The 14,047-nt window shown below is 40.8% G+C and overlaps 1 protein-coding gene across 1 annotated transcript in view; it reads right to left on the reverse strand.

The window, feature by feature from the left end:
• The window catches only part of LOC149305366 (SH3 domain-binding protein 4-like), a 62,587-nt gene that overhangs the window by 21,613 nt on the left and 26,927 nt on the right, over positions 1 to 14,047 (reverse strand). The window contains exon 2 of the mRNA XM_089478007.1: positions 4,968 to 5,214. Within this exon, the coding sequence (XP_089334133.1) occupies positions 4,968 to 5,085 (118 nt within the window). The 5' untranslated portion in view covers positions 5,086 to 5,214. The remainder of the gene's footprint in view (positions 1 to 4,967; positions 5,215 to 14,047) is intronic.

Raw genomic sequence — 14,047 nt, forward strand, 5'->3', positions numbered from 1 at the left:
AGTACCCCCGTCAATGTGGAAAACCGCAAATAACAAAAACACTATGTTTTTACCTGAGAGAACACCTCCCTAGGAATCTCCAGGTCCTCCAGTGCAAGTCTATGGTCAATATCTGCCAGAAATTGACCAGAGAATTGCTCTGGAGGAGCTACAAATGTCTAGTGGAGTGTTCTCTCCAGCAATCTCTATGTTCTTCGGTGCAATTTTAGGTTAAAGTTGACCACAGGCTTGTGTGGGAGGATCTAAATATTGCTAGAGACATATTAATAAAATCCATGTATAATCAAATCTGCAAAAGTCAGAGGCAAATGTGTGGATGGATGAATGTACATACAAACCATATGCTCTCTCCCATCCCAGCCCTATACAAGGCAGGAATGCAAGGAAAACTACCCCACAGACACACAAACAGTGTCCTCAGAAAAACAAAGGCACACATTCTCATTTCAAAAAAATGTCATGGCGTAAACCTGCCATGGCATTCATGCCATGTACAGGCCCCACGTACTTCTCTCATCCACTTTACCTCCCCACCCCTCTGCTGAATACACTGCTTCTGCAAAAACTAGCTTCCTTTCCCTGTTATTAATTTAAAACAAGACCCATGTCATGCCCACACCTTATTTTTCAGGCTAGCAAAACTTTGGGGTGTGACCTAGAAGTGCTATTAGCCTAATAAACAAGACATGTCAATTCCTGATGGGAAATTTCTGGGAGTGCAACTGTCACTGGTGGCAAGGTACATACTGTTTATTTTGAAGTAAAAGCATAGGTTTATTTCTGCAGGGGCTGCCATGACAAATCCATAGAATTACAGAATCATAGAATCATAGAGTTGAAAGAGACCACAAGGGCCATCCAATCCAACCCCAAGCCATGCAGGAGCTCACAATCATAGCATCCCCAACAGATCCAGCCTCTGTTTAAAGACCTCTAAGGAAGGAGATTCCACTACACTCCGAGGGAGTGTGTTCCACTGTCGAACAGCCCTTACTGTCAGGAAGTTCCTCCTAATGTTAAACTGGAACCTTTTTTCCTGTAGCTTGCATCCATTGTTCTGTGTTCTAGTTTCTGGAGCAGCAGAAAACAAGCTTGCTCCCTCCTCAATATGACATCCCTTCAAGTATTTAAACAGGGCTAGCATATCACCTCTTAACCTTCTTTTCTCCAAACTAAACACCCCCAGCTCCCTAAGTCATTCCTCATATGGCATGGTTTCCAGACCCTTCACCATTTTAGTCACCCTCCTTTGGACAAGTTCCAGTTTCTCAAATTCAGCAGTGACAGTGGCAGTGACAATATCCTGGCATGTTGTGGATAAAATCTGCCCTCAGATTTGTAGAAGCTGACTGCCCTCAACATAAAGCCGTGTTGTTCCAAGAAGGAATTTGATTGTGCCTCACAGAAAGGGTAGCACTAGGAATATACCAAATTATTCAAATCAAGCAATAATTTTGCTTTTATTATCCCTGGTATTAAACCTGGGCCATTCTACAAACAGACAAATGGAAGCTTTTTTTTCTTTTCTTAAAAGGGGATGATAGACCCTAATTGCTACATTATAGGAATTGGGGAGAGGCAGTCAAAGCTAGGAAAGAAAGGGTTAATCCTCCTCTAACTGAATGGCAATTAGCTTTAAAAAAAGCTTTCAAAGGAATTGCCAAGGAGGAGGGAAGGAAAGAGAAAGAAAGGGGGTGGGGGTGAGGAGCAAGCATGGAGAGTATATGGGTGTGAGTGTGGATAGAGACATTTAGGAGCTAGAGTTTTAGGAGATAAATTCTGGATCTTTGCTGTTTGCTTGACTCATGGTGGCAACAGTATTTCTTGATTCAGAAGATGTGTTCAATTATTTCTGCAAGGAGAAAAGTAACAAATGCAGACAAATCCGCGAGGTATTTCAAACATAATGGGGGGGGGGGCATGCTACAGTATGATTCCTTCTCCTCTGTACTTTTGTGGATAAAGGGAAAGCAAAACTGAACACACTAGCAACATACATGCTCTTCTAAGCTACGTCTTGCCTAGAGCAAAGTTTCCCATCTCTGGATCAAGTTTATTTTTACTAACCATTGTGACTCTCTGAACCATGTATCAACTCACTAAATTCCAAAGCAGAATTGTGTAGCAAATATAGGAACAGTACAGTCTGTTTTGGTCATGAAATGCCTAGGGTGCCATTCGCTATGAGGTATTCACATTTTCATCAGACATTTAATATTTATTACTAAACAACCCCTCACCAAACATGGACCTGAATCCTACCCACCCTGGTTTCATGTAGCAAGCTGGTACTTCTCTGCTTCAACCCTGCTATTGTGAATTATGGGGATGCTATCAGCTCAACCTACTTGGCTGCTTTAAAAACATTCAGACTTAGAAGATGCTATGGTCCTTCTTGAAGTATACCCATACAGCGATTAATGAACAGCACATGGGAATATCTTCTGAAGTAAGACATTTTATATATGTGGTCACCTAATAAATTCAGAGAAAGGCTGAGATTTGAATGAAGAAGTTGCAACTTCATGCACTTTAGAATACCAATAATGAACTTGCCATATAAAAAATATGGTCTGCCCATATATTTGACTGCCTACCCAATGGTACTGAAAAATAAGACATTCTGATCTTGAGATTTATTACCACCTTGAAAGCTACTTCTTTTTCTTTAGGTATAAATACAAGAGACAACCTCTATGAAAATACTTACATATCTAGCTCCCATTTTTAAACACATACCATCAGTCCCTGAGCACATGCTATGATCATGTTCAAAGACTAAAAGGATTTGCTTATTCTTATTTTAAAATGTGAAAGAGTTAAGAGTCTCTGATTCATTAGCAGCTACGCTGGCTTTCTCAAATGTAGCTTAGAATTGTAGCATTACAGTAGAGTGTAAAAACAGCTTGCAAATGGTTGCATTTTCTTATATGTGATGGTCCCTAGTGCTGCCACTCATGCCACAAGCACACTGTCTTTCTCATGCTCACTTTTTGACTTGGACACGGGAGCTACTTAACTGGTGCAGTACCAGAGAGTGCAAAGCCACAGTGCTTGTTGGACAACTGGTTGCACAACTGTGGGGTCCTGTGTAATATATGCTAGTGTATATTTATGCTATGCTAAAAGTAATATCTCAGCCATCAAAAGTTATCAGATTTTTCCCGATAAGGAGATAATGAAATGTGAGTTGATACATAGAGGCTTACAGTGTACTAACTTAATGTCACTTGAAAAGGATAATTCAGCTTTGTTGTTTCTTTGTTCGGAAAAATCAGAGGAACCTTCCCCACACCACATCAGACCATTAGTCCAGCCAGTTCAGTACCATCTGTCCTGGGTGCCAATGTCCATAGTTTCAGATATGAGTATTCTGAGCCTTTTCTGGAAATGTTGGAGATGGAACTTGAGACCTTATGTTGGTGAGTATGTGCTCTGTGACTAAGCTAAGGCCCTTGACCTCACTATTAATTAATAATAACCAAACCATCACCTACTATTTATGTCACACACACCCTAAACACAGAATATACACTGATTCCTCAACTCATGCATCATTCTAATCATGGTGAGGTGATTCTGAGCACTTCCTTTAACTATCTAGATTGCATTACAGTGGACCCTTGTTATACGCTGGGATTTGGTTCCAAGATCCCCGTGTATAACAAAATCTGTATATGCTCAAGTCCCATTAAATGTAACGACATAGCAAAATAGTGTCCCTTAGAAAAAGGAAAATCAAGGTTTGATATTTGAAATTCATACTTTTTTTGAACATTTTCAAACCATGGATGCTGGAATCCATTTATAAAAAACTTGTGTATAAAAAGGGCCGACTGTATCTGATTTTTTTTTATGCCAAAGTCTTTACTTCTGACAACTATTTAGTGCCCATCAGATTCTTCTTTAAAAGACTACTTGCACCAAGTAAGTCTATGGAATGCTCCAAGGTGGTCTGTACACTGGTTAGCAGAGATAATTTAATCAAGAAATGAGGTTGTGTGACGCTATTGCTTCCTTAACCATTGTTTGATGAAATGGACCCAATTAGAATTTGGTGGTATCTGTGATTGACAAACCATGGCTGACAAACTGAAATTAAGAAATCATGGACTGAAATGTTATTGCGTGTCTTGTAGAACCAGAGACTTTTCAGTTATTACATTCTGCTTCTGTACCTTCCTTCTTAGAGATGTTTCCTTGCAACCATTTTTATTTTATTTTTGGCAACAAATGAGTTTTTTAAATGTTTTTATGGTGAATGGGGAATCTTGGATGGAGAAATCTTGATTTTAATGCACTCTCATTTTTAATTGTTCTGCTCAAATGTTTTATTCATTTATTTAGATCAGTTTTGTTCAAGCTGTTCATGGAGCCTTCTCAGCTGAAGAGTGGATAGACATAAAACTATCAAAGACCTTGTTTGGCAATGATGTTTCTGTGAATAAACTTTAGTTATAGCTATCACTCTGTCATCTATTGTGGCTATTGTGCCTGCACTGAACAGACCAGGGGTGGAGTATGTGGAGTAGCCAAATAGTTCTAACCTCAGTTTGTCTGCTAACCAGGTGCAACCCTAAATCACAGTTTAGTTTCTTAATTATGATGAACTTAAACCTAGGTTTCATGTGACTTCTCTATTGTACAATTCCTATACAGTGCGCCCGTGCCATACGCGGCCTTGAGCATACGCGCTCAAGCCGCGGGGCGCGCATGGGGCGGCGCATCCCATTCAATTGAATGGGTGCATGCGCCCGTTGCGCCCCGCGCGCTCCTGCGCTGCCACGCCGCCGTGCACAAGCCCCATTGTTTCCAATGGGACTTGAACATAGGCAGAATTCGTCTTATGCGGCGGGATCCAGAACGGATCCCCCGCATAAGGCGAGGACGGACTTTAGAACCTTTGTAGGCAACCCTATTTTAGACAAATGTTTTGAACTACTTCAAGGTACAGAGAAAAAGCTCACCTTTGACAGAACTAAAGCTGGTTTCAGGAAAGTCTTCACTCAGATCAATCAGTGTCCCCTCAGACTTGCACCGTGGGAGGCCATTAGCATTAGCAGCTCGAATCCTCTGGGCTGCCATTTTGAGTTCTGTGCCGTTCCCTGAATATCTAATAGGCCATCTTCTCTGAAGATCAGTGTAATGCCATTGATCTTCATATGCTCTAATTACCAGGATGATTATGTCATACTTTCATAACTTGAGGAAAATCTGAAAAGAAAAATAATAATTAGAATTTGGCTTCTCTTAGAAGTATTTCCAATTTTATTGTGTGATTAAATTGTAAAAACCTGTCATTATCCAATTACAAACATTTCGCTCTGTTTAAACAAACCTAGATATATTACTTTATGACCATCTATAATTCTCATAACTTCTGAATAGTGGGGGAATTCAAATAACCAGCTTATCACTATGTTCACACAACCATCAAGCAAGAGCTCTCTTTCCTCTGGAAACTGGTGATCACATGAGATGCTGTTAAGAATCTTTTCAAAAGAACTAGTGTTTTTTATTAGTCTAGAGGGCTAGGATGAAATAACATAAAAGCAAGTTTCTTTTATCTGTAATGTCAACACACCAAAGAGTTATAGAAGCATCATATACCAAATGCTTTGGATTTTGTTCAGGGAAGTTCAAATCCCTTCAGGGTCCTTGCAAGGATGCATGATGCTCTGAACTCCTTGGAAAAAAGGCAAATCTGATAATAACTAACATCAAGTAAATTGGCCATCTTAATCTACCTTATGGCTATATTATCCTACATTTTCTATTTGTATATATGCTCAAACCTCTCCCCCACATTTCTTCTGTTTGTGCTCTCAGCTAAGATTTCCAGGTTTTTCGAACAGGAACACAAGGCAGCTTTTCCTGTTTCCAGGTCAAGTCAGCTCAAGAGTAGCTAGTATATGAAAGGCAGACTAATATGAAACCCACCTTTCAAAACCCAGGCTTGGAGGTTCTGCAGAAGCCTAGACCTCTCAGAAGACACAAGGCAGCATGCTTTATGTAGGCCTGCCTCATGGGCTAATGGCCTCACTTCCCTGGACCTGTACTATTGAAAGACTGGGTGCCAGGCACACTTGGAACAGATGGATCCCACTGTATTTCATATTTAACCTAAGACCATTTTACTGCATGTTGAAATGTCAAAGGGTGATGGCCTGTTGTGAGTGTGGCAACTGCCAGCTCTTCCTGCTCTTCCTGGATTAAAAAAAATTAAGGATTTGAGGTTGATCTGCCCCAAAGATAAACAAAATATGCAACCTAGTCAGCCCCTGGGCTGCTTTCCATATTGCCAGGCCCCTGCAATTTGCACCAGCTTCCTCCCACCCGCATCAGCCTAGCAGTTCACATATTTGCAGCATGACAGTAATATATATGCATCAGACCCACTGGGTCAACAGTTTGAATTTGTAATGCAGGCAGGTATATATGCATCTGTGCACTATAGTGCCCTTAGTGTCTTTATGTCTTCCACATGTATTATATTTCAAATGCAAAGACTTTCTAAATAAAAAAATGCACAAAGCTTTGTCACATTTGAAGTGGCACATGCAGTGGGGAGGGTGCAAAAAGGCATCCTTACCCACTGCAATGACCATATTCCCTCATTTCCAAACTGTGGATTAGCTCTAAGCCTCTTTACAACAACTGCTCAAAGAGTGTTTCAGGGAAAGAAACTAGTATTATCTCCAGAAAAGAAGAGATACATAAAGTCCCATCTAGTAGAACTTGAAAAAGACAAGGGTTTTAAGTAGCACATCTTCCAGAAACTGGGGGCCAGTGAAGAATAGGGTACATTAAGTACATCTCACTATTCATTAAGACCTGGGGGTAGGGTGAACTACAAGTAAAATAAATTAATGTAAATACTGCATTCTTCATGGGGACAACATTATTGCTTAAATGGCTGGAGCAGCCCCAAAGCTTCTTTTATGTAGTAAAGTGGTTCAGCCTCAAGAAGCTGTAAATGTTTTCAAAGCCAATATACAACAATGAGGACTTGAATCCAAATGTTCCTTTTCCCCTCAGAGGAGAAAGAATCAGGATTAGACAAAGCATTTCCCTAGCTTTTGCATTTGGGCAGGAAATAGAGTCTTTATGCACTTCAAAATAAAATTTTAACATAAGCCTTGCTCCTACCAAAACTAGTTGCAAATGCCCAACAAGCAGGTCAGCTGCCATGAGTAGGAAGGGTATCCATGTTATCTAGCACTGTGATCCGGAAATATATTGACAGTTTATGAACTATATGAGTGACCTATCGGGGAATGCAAAGACTGAACCATCTATACAATTGAAATATATATTTCCTGTTATTAAAAATAATAGTATTAATATTTCTATTTATTATCTCAATCATGATAGCTAAAAGTCCTATTTTTAGCCTACAAATTCCTAGGATGCTATGGTACAGAATTAATTCATACCCTCCTGAATACTAAGCAAATTCAGCTGGTATCTATTTAGTTGTCAGGACACACTGAACAAATGTTTCTTCTTCCTCTTTAAGATTTATTAATAGGGACACAGTGTCAGAAATATATCTGCAACATCCATTCTGTCATTGTGCATTTCCAGAAGAGATTAACACATGTTTAATTCACACACACCCAAAAAAAAGAAAACTAAAGGTAAAAGTGGGGAAGCACCTACTGATGAGATTGGAAATCAAAACAGTGGCAGCACTTGTGTATCATCAAGAAAATAACATGGAAACTGAGAAGTGAAAATACAGTAGCACCATGTCAAGAGTGAGAGAAATGATAACTAGTGTTCTGCCAGAGACGTACATCAGCAGAAGTCTAACCTATACCTATCAATAACTTTTTTTTGTCATTATGGAGGTTGAAATTCGCTGCTTCCCTTGTGTTATAACCAATCTTCTTCCCGCCGCCACCTTTTTCATGCTCCTCCTTGATACGGCCACATAGCAGCCAGGAAAGAACAGTGGGTGGCTGAGAAGCATCCGCCTAAAACTATGAAGGCACCCTCTGGGACTTCCTGAATAGCCAGAACTTCTGGAAGAGGATGCCATGGTTCTATATTTACAGGCATGTTGCTTTTCAGCTGTCCAGCACCCTCCACTGGTCACTCCTTGGCTCTGTTTGGCAACATGGAAAACATGGACTTGGAAGGTGTGCGGATGGGTTGGTGGGAGAAGTAAGAGATGTTGCATAGTTCCACATGAGGTAACTTTATACTTCTCATTGCAGGATCTCAGCAGGCATATTTCCAGCAACCTGGGAAAACTACTGCAGTTTCCTTCACAGCTGCACAGGCTGTCAACTAGTTTCACATATGTTGGCGTCTCCCAGTTCGAAAAGGAACAAACAGTAATTCTAGTAGTAACAGCAAGGATTTCTAAGAGAGATTAAACCTAATAGTGAACGGTGCAAACATGGAAACTGCACTTAATAGGGAGTTATATCGTGAAAACTACATAAAATGGTTATACAAGGATTTCTAGTAATCTCAAATCAGGTTAGGCTCAGAGGCAAATTATACTGCCAGTGCCAAGGTCCACATTTTGAGATAAGTAAGTTTATCACACGGAGCTTGGAGAATGGGAAGGAAACGGAACAGGGGAAAAACACGTTATCACTCAGAAGAACACCATCGACACCGCCAGGAGTCCCCAATCCGTTCTCCATCCGCCCCACAGCAGCCGATTTTGAAGAACGATTCTGAACAGTACAGCACTACAGTATGGTAAAGATGCTATTAGTAGCTTTTTAACTTGCTCTCCATAAGTACTCCAAGTCTAGTATCACAATGCTAACCATGAAACAAAATGTGGGTATACTAATAACTTCTGCGGAATTACTGGGAACACATTATACCTAATAATTGCTGATCACAATGTCTTACAAGAGATACTGCCATCAGGAATGCAAATCCTGCACTCACATATGATTTGCCACAAGCTTTTGGAGAGCATATGACAATGTAATTACTACTCCAGTTAAGTAAAATTATATTGCAAGGACCTTAAAGTAATGGGCTGGACCAAAGCTGCCAGCACTGTTCAAGTAATATGTGTGCTGTTCTGAAACTCCTTGTACAAAAATTCACACAGTGGTATTATGAGTGAATTTTATAGTGGTGGTGAGGCTGCCTTTCCAAGAAATTTCTAAATTTCATTTTAACTGTAACTGGCCTTCTATTCTTTTCTTTATGTTTAAGATTATGACACACCAGCTTCATTTCCAATTTGTGTCCACCTGCAGTTTAAAGTGATGATTACTATAGATAAATTCTAAACCAGCATAAGAAATCTCAAACACTGTGGCCAAATCTGTCTCCCCCCCCCCCCCCCATGATCCCAATATAACCTGCTGGGCTTTTCCCCATGTGGCCATTTCTCTGGTGTACTAGAGGGGGAACATTGGGGAGCTGAGCTCTAGCACTTTTTGGGACCACATACAATAATCTATCAGAACACAGAGGACTGCTGATTTGAAATCCTAACTGGCCCAAGTCCAGCAAAGCTGATACCACGGGCTTATTCACACTATAGCCCAGGAAGATCTCATAGGATGGCTGTCAAAGTGGAATACTAATGCTCTAATTTTGTAATGAATTGACTCCAGCAGAAGCAGCTTCATTTATATACCACTTCATACCACCTAAGCAGCCTCTAAGCGGTTTACAACTTTAAGCTAATTGCCCCAATCAATCTGGGTACTCATTTAGCAACCTCAGAAAGATGCAAGCCTAAGTTGAGACTGAGCCCTGGCTGGTATTGAACTCACAACCACTGCGCCACCAGGCTCCAAGATAATGGAAAGTCCACAGAATCCAAACTCATTCCAGCCTATAAGTGTTGGAAATTCCTTGCTCTGGCCAAACCTCTCATAAGCCCAATGGCTGAGTCTCTGACTTGGAAGAAGTTTGGCATTATTTGGCTCCTGCACTGTCTTCTCCATTAGCCAAAGGCACTTTCTGTGGGAATAAAGGGGTTATTATTTTTAATAAATAAATGATTAGACAACAGTAAAAGTAAGTTTAGAATTGCCTCTCTGGTCACTGTCTCCAGGAAATCAAATTACATATACAGCTAAGGCAGGCTGTGTGCAAGCAACTGACTACCACTATTAAAAGGAAGAGTGCTTCACTGGTGCTACCATGCCTGGTGTTCACAATCCAAAAAAGCAAGTCTTTCCCAGTGCCCCTCTTTTTGCTACTGTAACAAGAGGCTGTATCTCTGCTGCAGCTTTGCTCCAAGGCCAGGGAATGGGTAGTGAAGAGGACCTTGCATGATTCATCATCAGCAATATAACTCCTCTCCGATCAGCACCATGGATGCATGCTGATATCCATACTTGAGAGGCTCACAGGAGTCCCCTTTTCAAGCACGTCTCTATATATTATTTGTAATGTGTGTGCATTATATCTCAACACCTATGTCAGATTGGATGGTTAATTTGAATGCTATTTTGTTTCCGATAATAGAAATATGGTTCACCTTCTTTATAAATCATGTTGTTGTTGTGTGCCTTCTCAAGTCATTTCTGACTCATGGTGACCCTAAGGTGACTCTATCATGGGGGTTTCTTGGCAAAATTTGTTCAGAGAGGGTTTGTCTTTGCTTTCATCTGAGGCTGAGAAAGTGTGACTTGCCCAAGGTGTCCCACTGGATTTCCACAGCTCAACAGGGATATGAACCCTGGTTTCTAAGAGCCACAGGGCTCTGTCCTGGGCCCAGTGCTATTCAACATCTTTATCAATGACCTGGATGACAGAATTGGGAGCATACTTATCAAATTTGCAGATGACAAAAAGTCAACATGGGTTTCAGAGAAACAAGTCATGCCAGACAAATCTAATCTCTTTCTTTGACAAAATTACCAGCTTGGTAGATGAAGGGAATGCTGTGGATATAGTATATCTTGATTTCAGTAAGGCCTTTGACAAGGTTTCCCATGACATTCTTGCAAACAAGCTTGTAAAATGTGGGCTAGACAAAGGAACTGTTAAATGGATCTGTAATTGGTTGACCGGCCGAACCCAAAGGGTGCTCAACAATGGCTCCTTTTCATCCTGGAGAGAAGTGACCAGTGGGGTCCCACAGGGCTCTGTCCTGGGCCCAGTGCTATTCAACATCTTTATCAATGACCTGGATGACAGAATTGGGAGCATACTTATCAAATTTGCAGATGACACCAAATTAGGGGGAATAGCTAATACCCCAGAGGACAGGATCAAGATTCAAAATGACCTGAATAGACTAGAAAGCTGGGCCAAAGCTAACAAAATGAAATTCAACACAGAGAAATGTAAGGTATTGCACTTAGGGCGGAAAAATAAAATGCACAGATATAGGATGGGTGACACCTGGCTGAATGAAACTACGTGTGAAAGGGATCTAGGAGTCCAAGTAGACCACAAGTTGAACATGAGTGAACAGTGTGATGCGGCAGCTAAAAAGGCCAATGCTATTTTAGGCTGCATCAATAGAAGTATAGTGTCTAGATCAAGAGAAGTAATAGTGCCACTGTATTCTGCTTTGGTCAGGCCCCACCTAGAATATTGTGTCCAGTTCTGGGCGCCACAATTCAAAAAGGACATTGAGAAACTGGAGCGTGTCCAAAGGAGGGCGACAAAAATGGTGAAGGGTCTGGAGACCATGCCCTATGAGGAACGACTTAGGGAGCTGGGGATGTTTAGCCTGGAGAAAAGAAGGTTAAGAGGTGATATGATAGCCCTGTTTAAATATTTGAAAGGATGTCATATTGAGGAGGGAGCAAGCTTGTTTTCTGCTGCTCCAGAGAACAGGACCCGGAACAATGGATGCAAGCTACAGGAAAAGAGATTCCACCTGAACATTAGGAGGAACTTCCTGACAGTAAGGGCTGTTCGACAGTGGAATGCACTTCCTCGGAAGGTGATAGAGTCTCCTTCCTTGGAGGTCTTTAAACAGAGGCTGGATGGCCATCTGTCAGGGATGCTTTGATTTGGAATTCCTGCATGGCAGGGGGTTGGACTGGATGGCCCTAGTGGTCTCTTCCAACTCTACGATTCTATGATTCTATGATTCTATGATTCTATGATTCTAGAGGCATGGTCCAATCCTCTAATTGCTATGCCATGCTGTAAATCTTATTATTTCAATGTACTGTTCAAAGCTCTGGCAAAACCATAAAACAAGCTTTCTATTTTGTTCCTCCTCTTGTTTTGGACCTCATACCCCAGAATGCACAGGCAGAAAGGTTATGGGAGTTGTAGTTCCATAACCTTTGGCCCATGGATGGCCACCCATACCATAAAGCTTGATCCACATGTTATGCTGATGATACCCAGCTCTTTCTTTTTCAAGTGATGGCAAGGAGGCTTGGAAGTCCTGAACTGTTGCCCAGATGCAACCAAAAATTTGGATGTTGGCTGATAAACTAAAACGAAGTCAGGACAAGATGGAGCTTTTGTTGGGAGCCAATATGTGAATGGAGGAACAGCCTTTTCTGGATGGAGGAATGTTTCTTCCAAAGGATCAGAGTTGTAAATTGGGTGTGCTCCTAGAACCAGCATTGCTCCTGGAGTGTTAAGTGTTCCCATGAGTGCCTTTGACCAACTTTGGTTGGTAAACTTGCTCTATTTCTTCTTAGAAAAGAGAGAGCTATCCACAGTCATCCATGTCCCAATCATCTCCTATTAAAGGTTACTGTAACATGTTGATGCCTCAGTACCCCAAAAGGCACCAGATCCTATCTAATCTTTGAAGCTAAGCTGGGTCAGTGTGGGTTAGTACTTGGATAGGGGACCACCAAAACAGAATTAAGTATTACTTTCAAAGGAAGGAATTGGCAAAATCACCTCTGAGTTTTCCTTGCCTAAGAAAATCCTATGAAATGTATGGGGTTGACAGCAACTTGAAGCCACACACACACTCATATAGCATGTTGTGGCAGCATCCTGAAAGTGGAATTCCCTACCCAAAGAAGTCAGATTGGCCCCATCTTTCCTTACTTTTGACCATGCTAGGAAAGCCAGTATAAACAAATTCTTATTTGAGACACTATTGCAAAGTTTTTTTCTGCTCTGTAGATGTTTTAAAAGCAATTGTTTTAAATTTGACTGTTTTTATATGAGATTGTTTTAAAACTGTATATATCCCTTGGAGCCATTTAAATCATAAACAATGACTTAGAAATGCTTTCATTAATAAAATGGCTGTTACTATATAGAGAACTTGAATTAAAGCACTTGTATACAGATTTATGTCAGTGAAACATCTGTTGTTGATTTCAAAGAAATAGTCCTGTTAAATCTGTCACAGCACAAATAGGGAAAAAGCAAGGAGGGGTGGGGAAGTAGAAAACTAGCTGCACTTTTAAGGCTACCTGATCTATTTTAGCATGAGCTTTCATGGATCAAGGCACTTCAAGCAGCGGCTTGATATTCACGAAAGCTCCACTCCACCATATGCATCTGAAGAAGTAGACTGAAGTCTACGAAAGTTCATGCTGCCAATTTCCTTCTTTATTTCAGTTAGTCTCAAACATGCTACAAGATCTCTCTATGTTAAACAGATCAGGTAGTATTCCTCATCCTCTTTTCTTTTCTATTCCATTATCGGGCTGACAGGAGTACCTTTCACTTGAGACTAAGGTCCCATTTACACAACAGAATTATAGTCCTATTATTGCATTTCAACTGCTGTGATTCCAATTTATGGAATCCTGAGGTTTGCATTTTAGGGAGTTGAATGTAGGGAGTTGAATGAATGCCTCACTAGACTACCAGTCCCAGCATGGAATAATGACCATTAAAATGGGAAAATAATGCTATAATTGTGTTGTGTGAATGGGTCCTAAAGGAAAGGGTGAAGTCATGGTAGAGGATGGCATATCCTTGGTATCCACTGGGGGTTCGTGCCAGGACCCCTTGTGGATACCAAAATCTGTGGATGCTCAAGTGCCACTAAATACAATGGCACAGTAAAATAGTGCCCCTTGTATAAAATAGCAAAAATCAAGGTTTGCCTTTTGGAATTTCTATTTAAAAAAAAAAAATCAAGCCATAGGTGGCTGAATCAGTGAAC

The sequence above is a fragment of the Sceloporus occidentalis genome, unplaced genomic scaffold (assembly GCF_023333645.1).
Source record: "Sceloporus occidentalis isolate IW3139 unplaced genomic scaffold, rSceOcc1.0.p SCAF_12, whole genome shotgun sequence".
NCBI classification, from domain to species: Eukaryota; Metazoa; Chordata; class Lepidosauria; order Squamata; family Phrynosomatidae; genus Sceloporus; species Sceloporus occidentalis.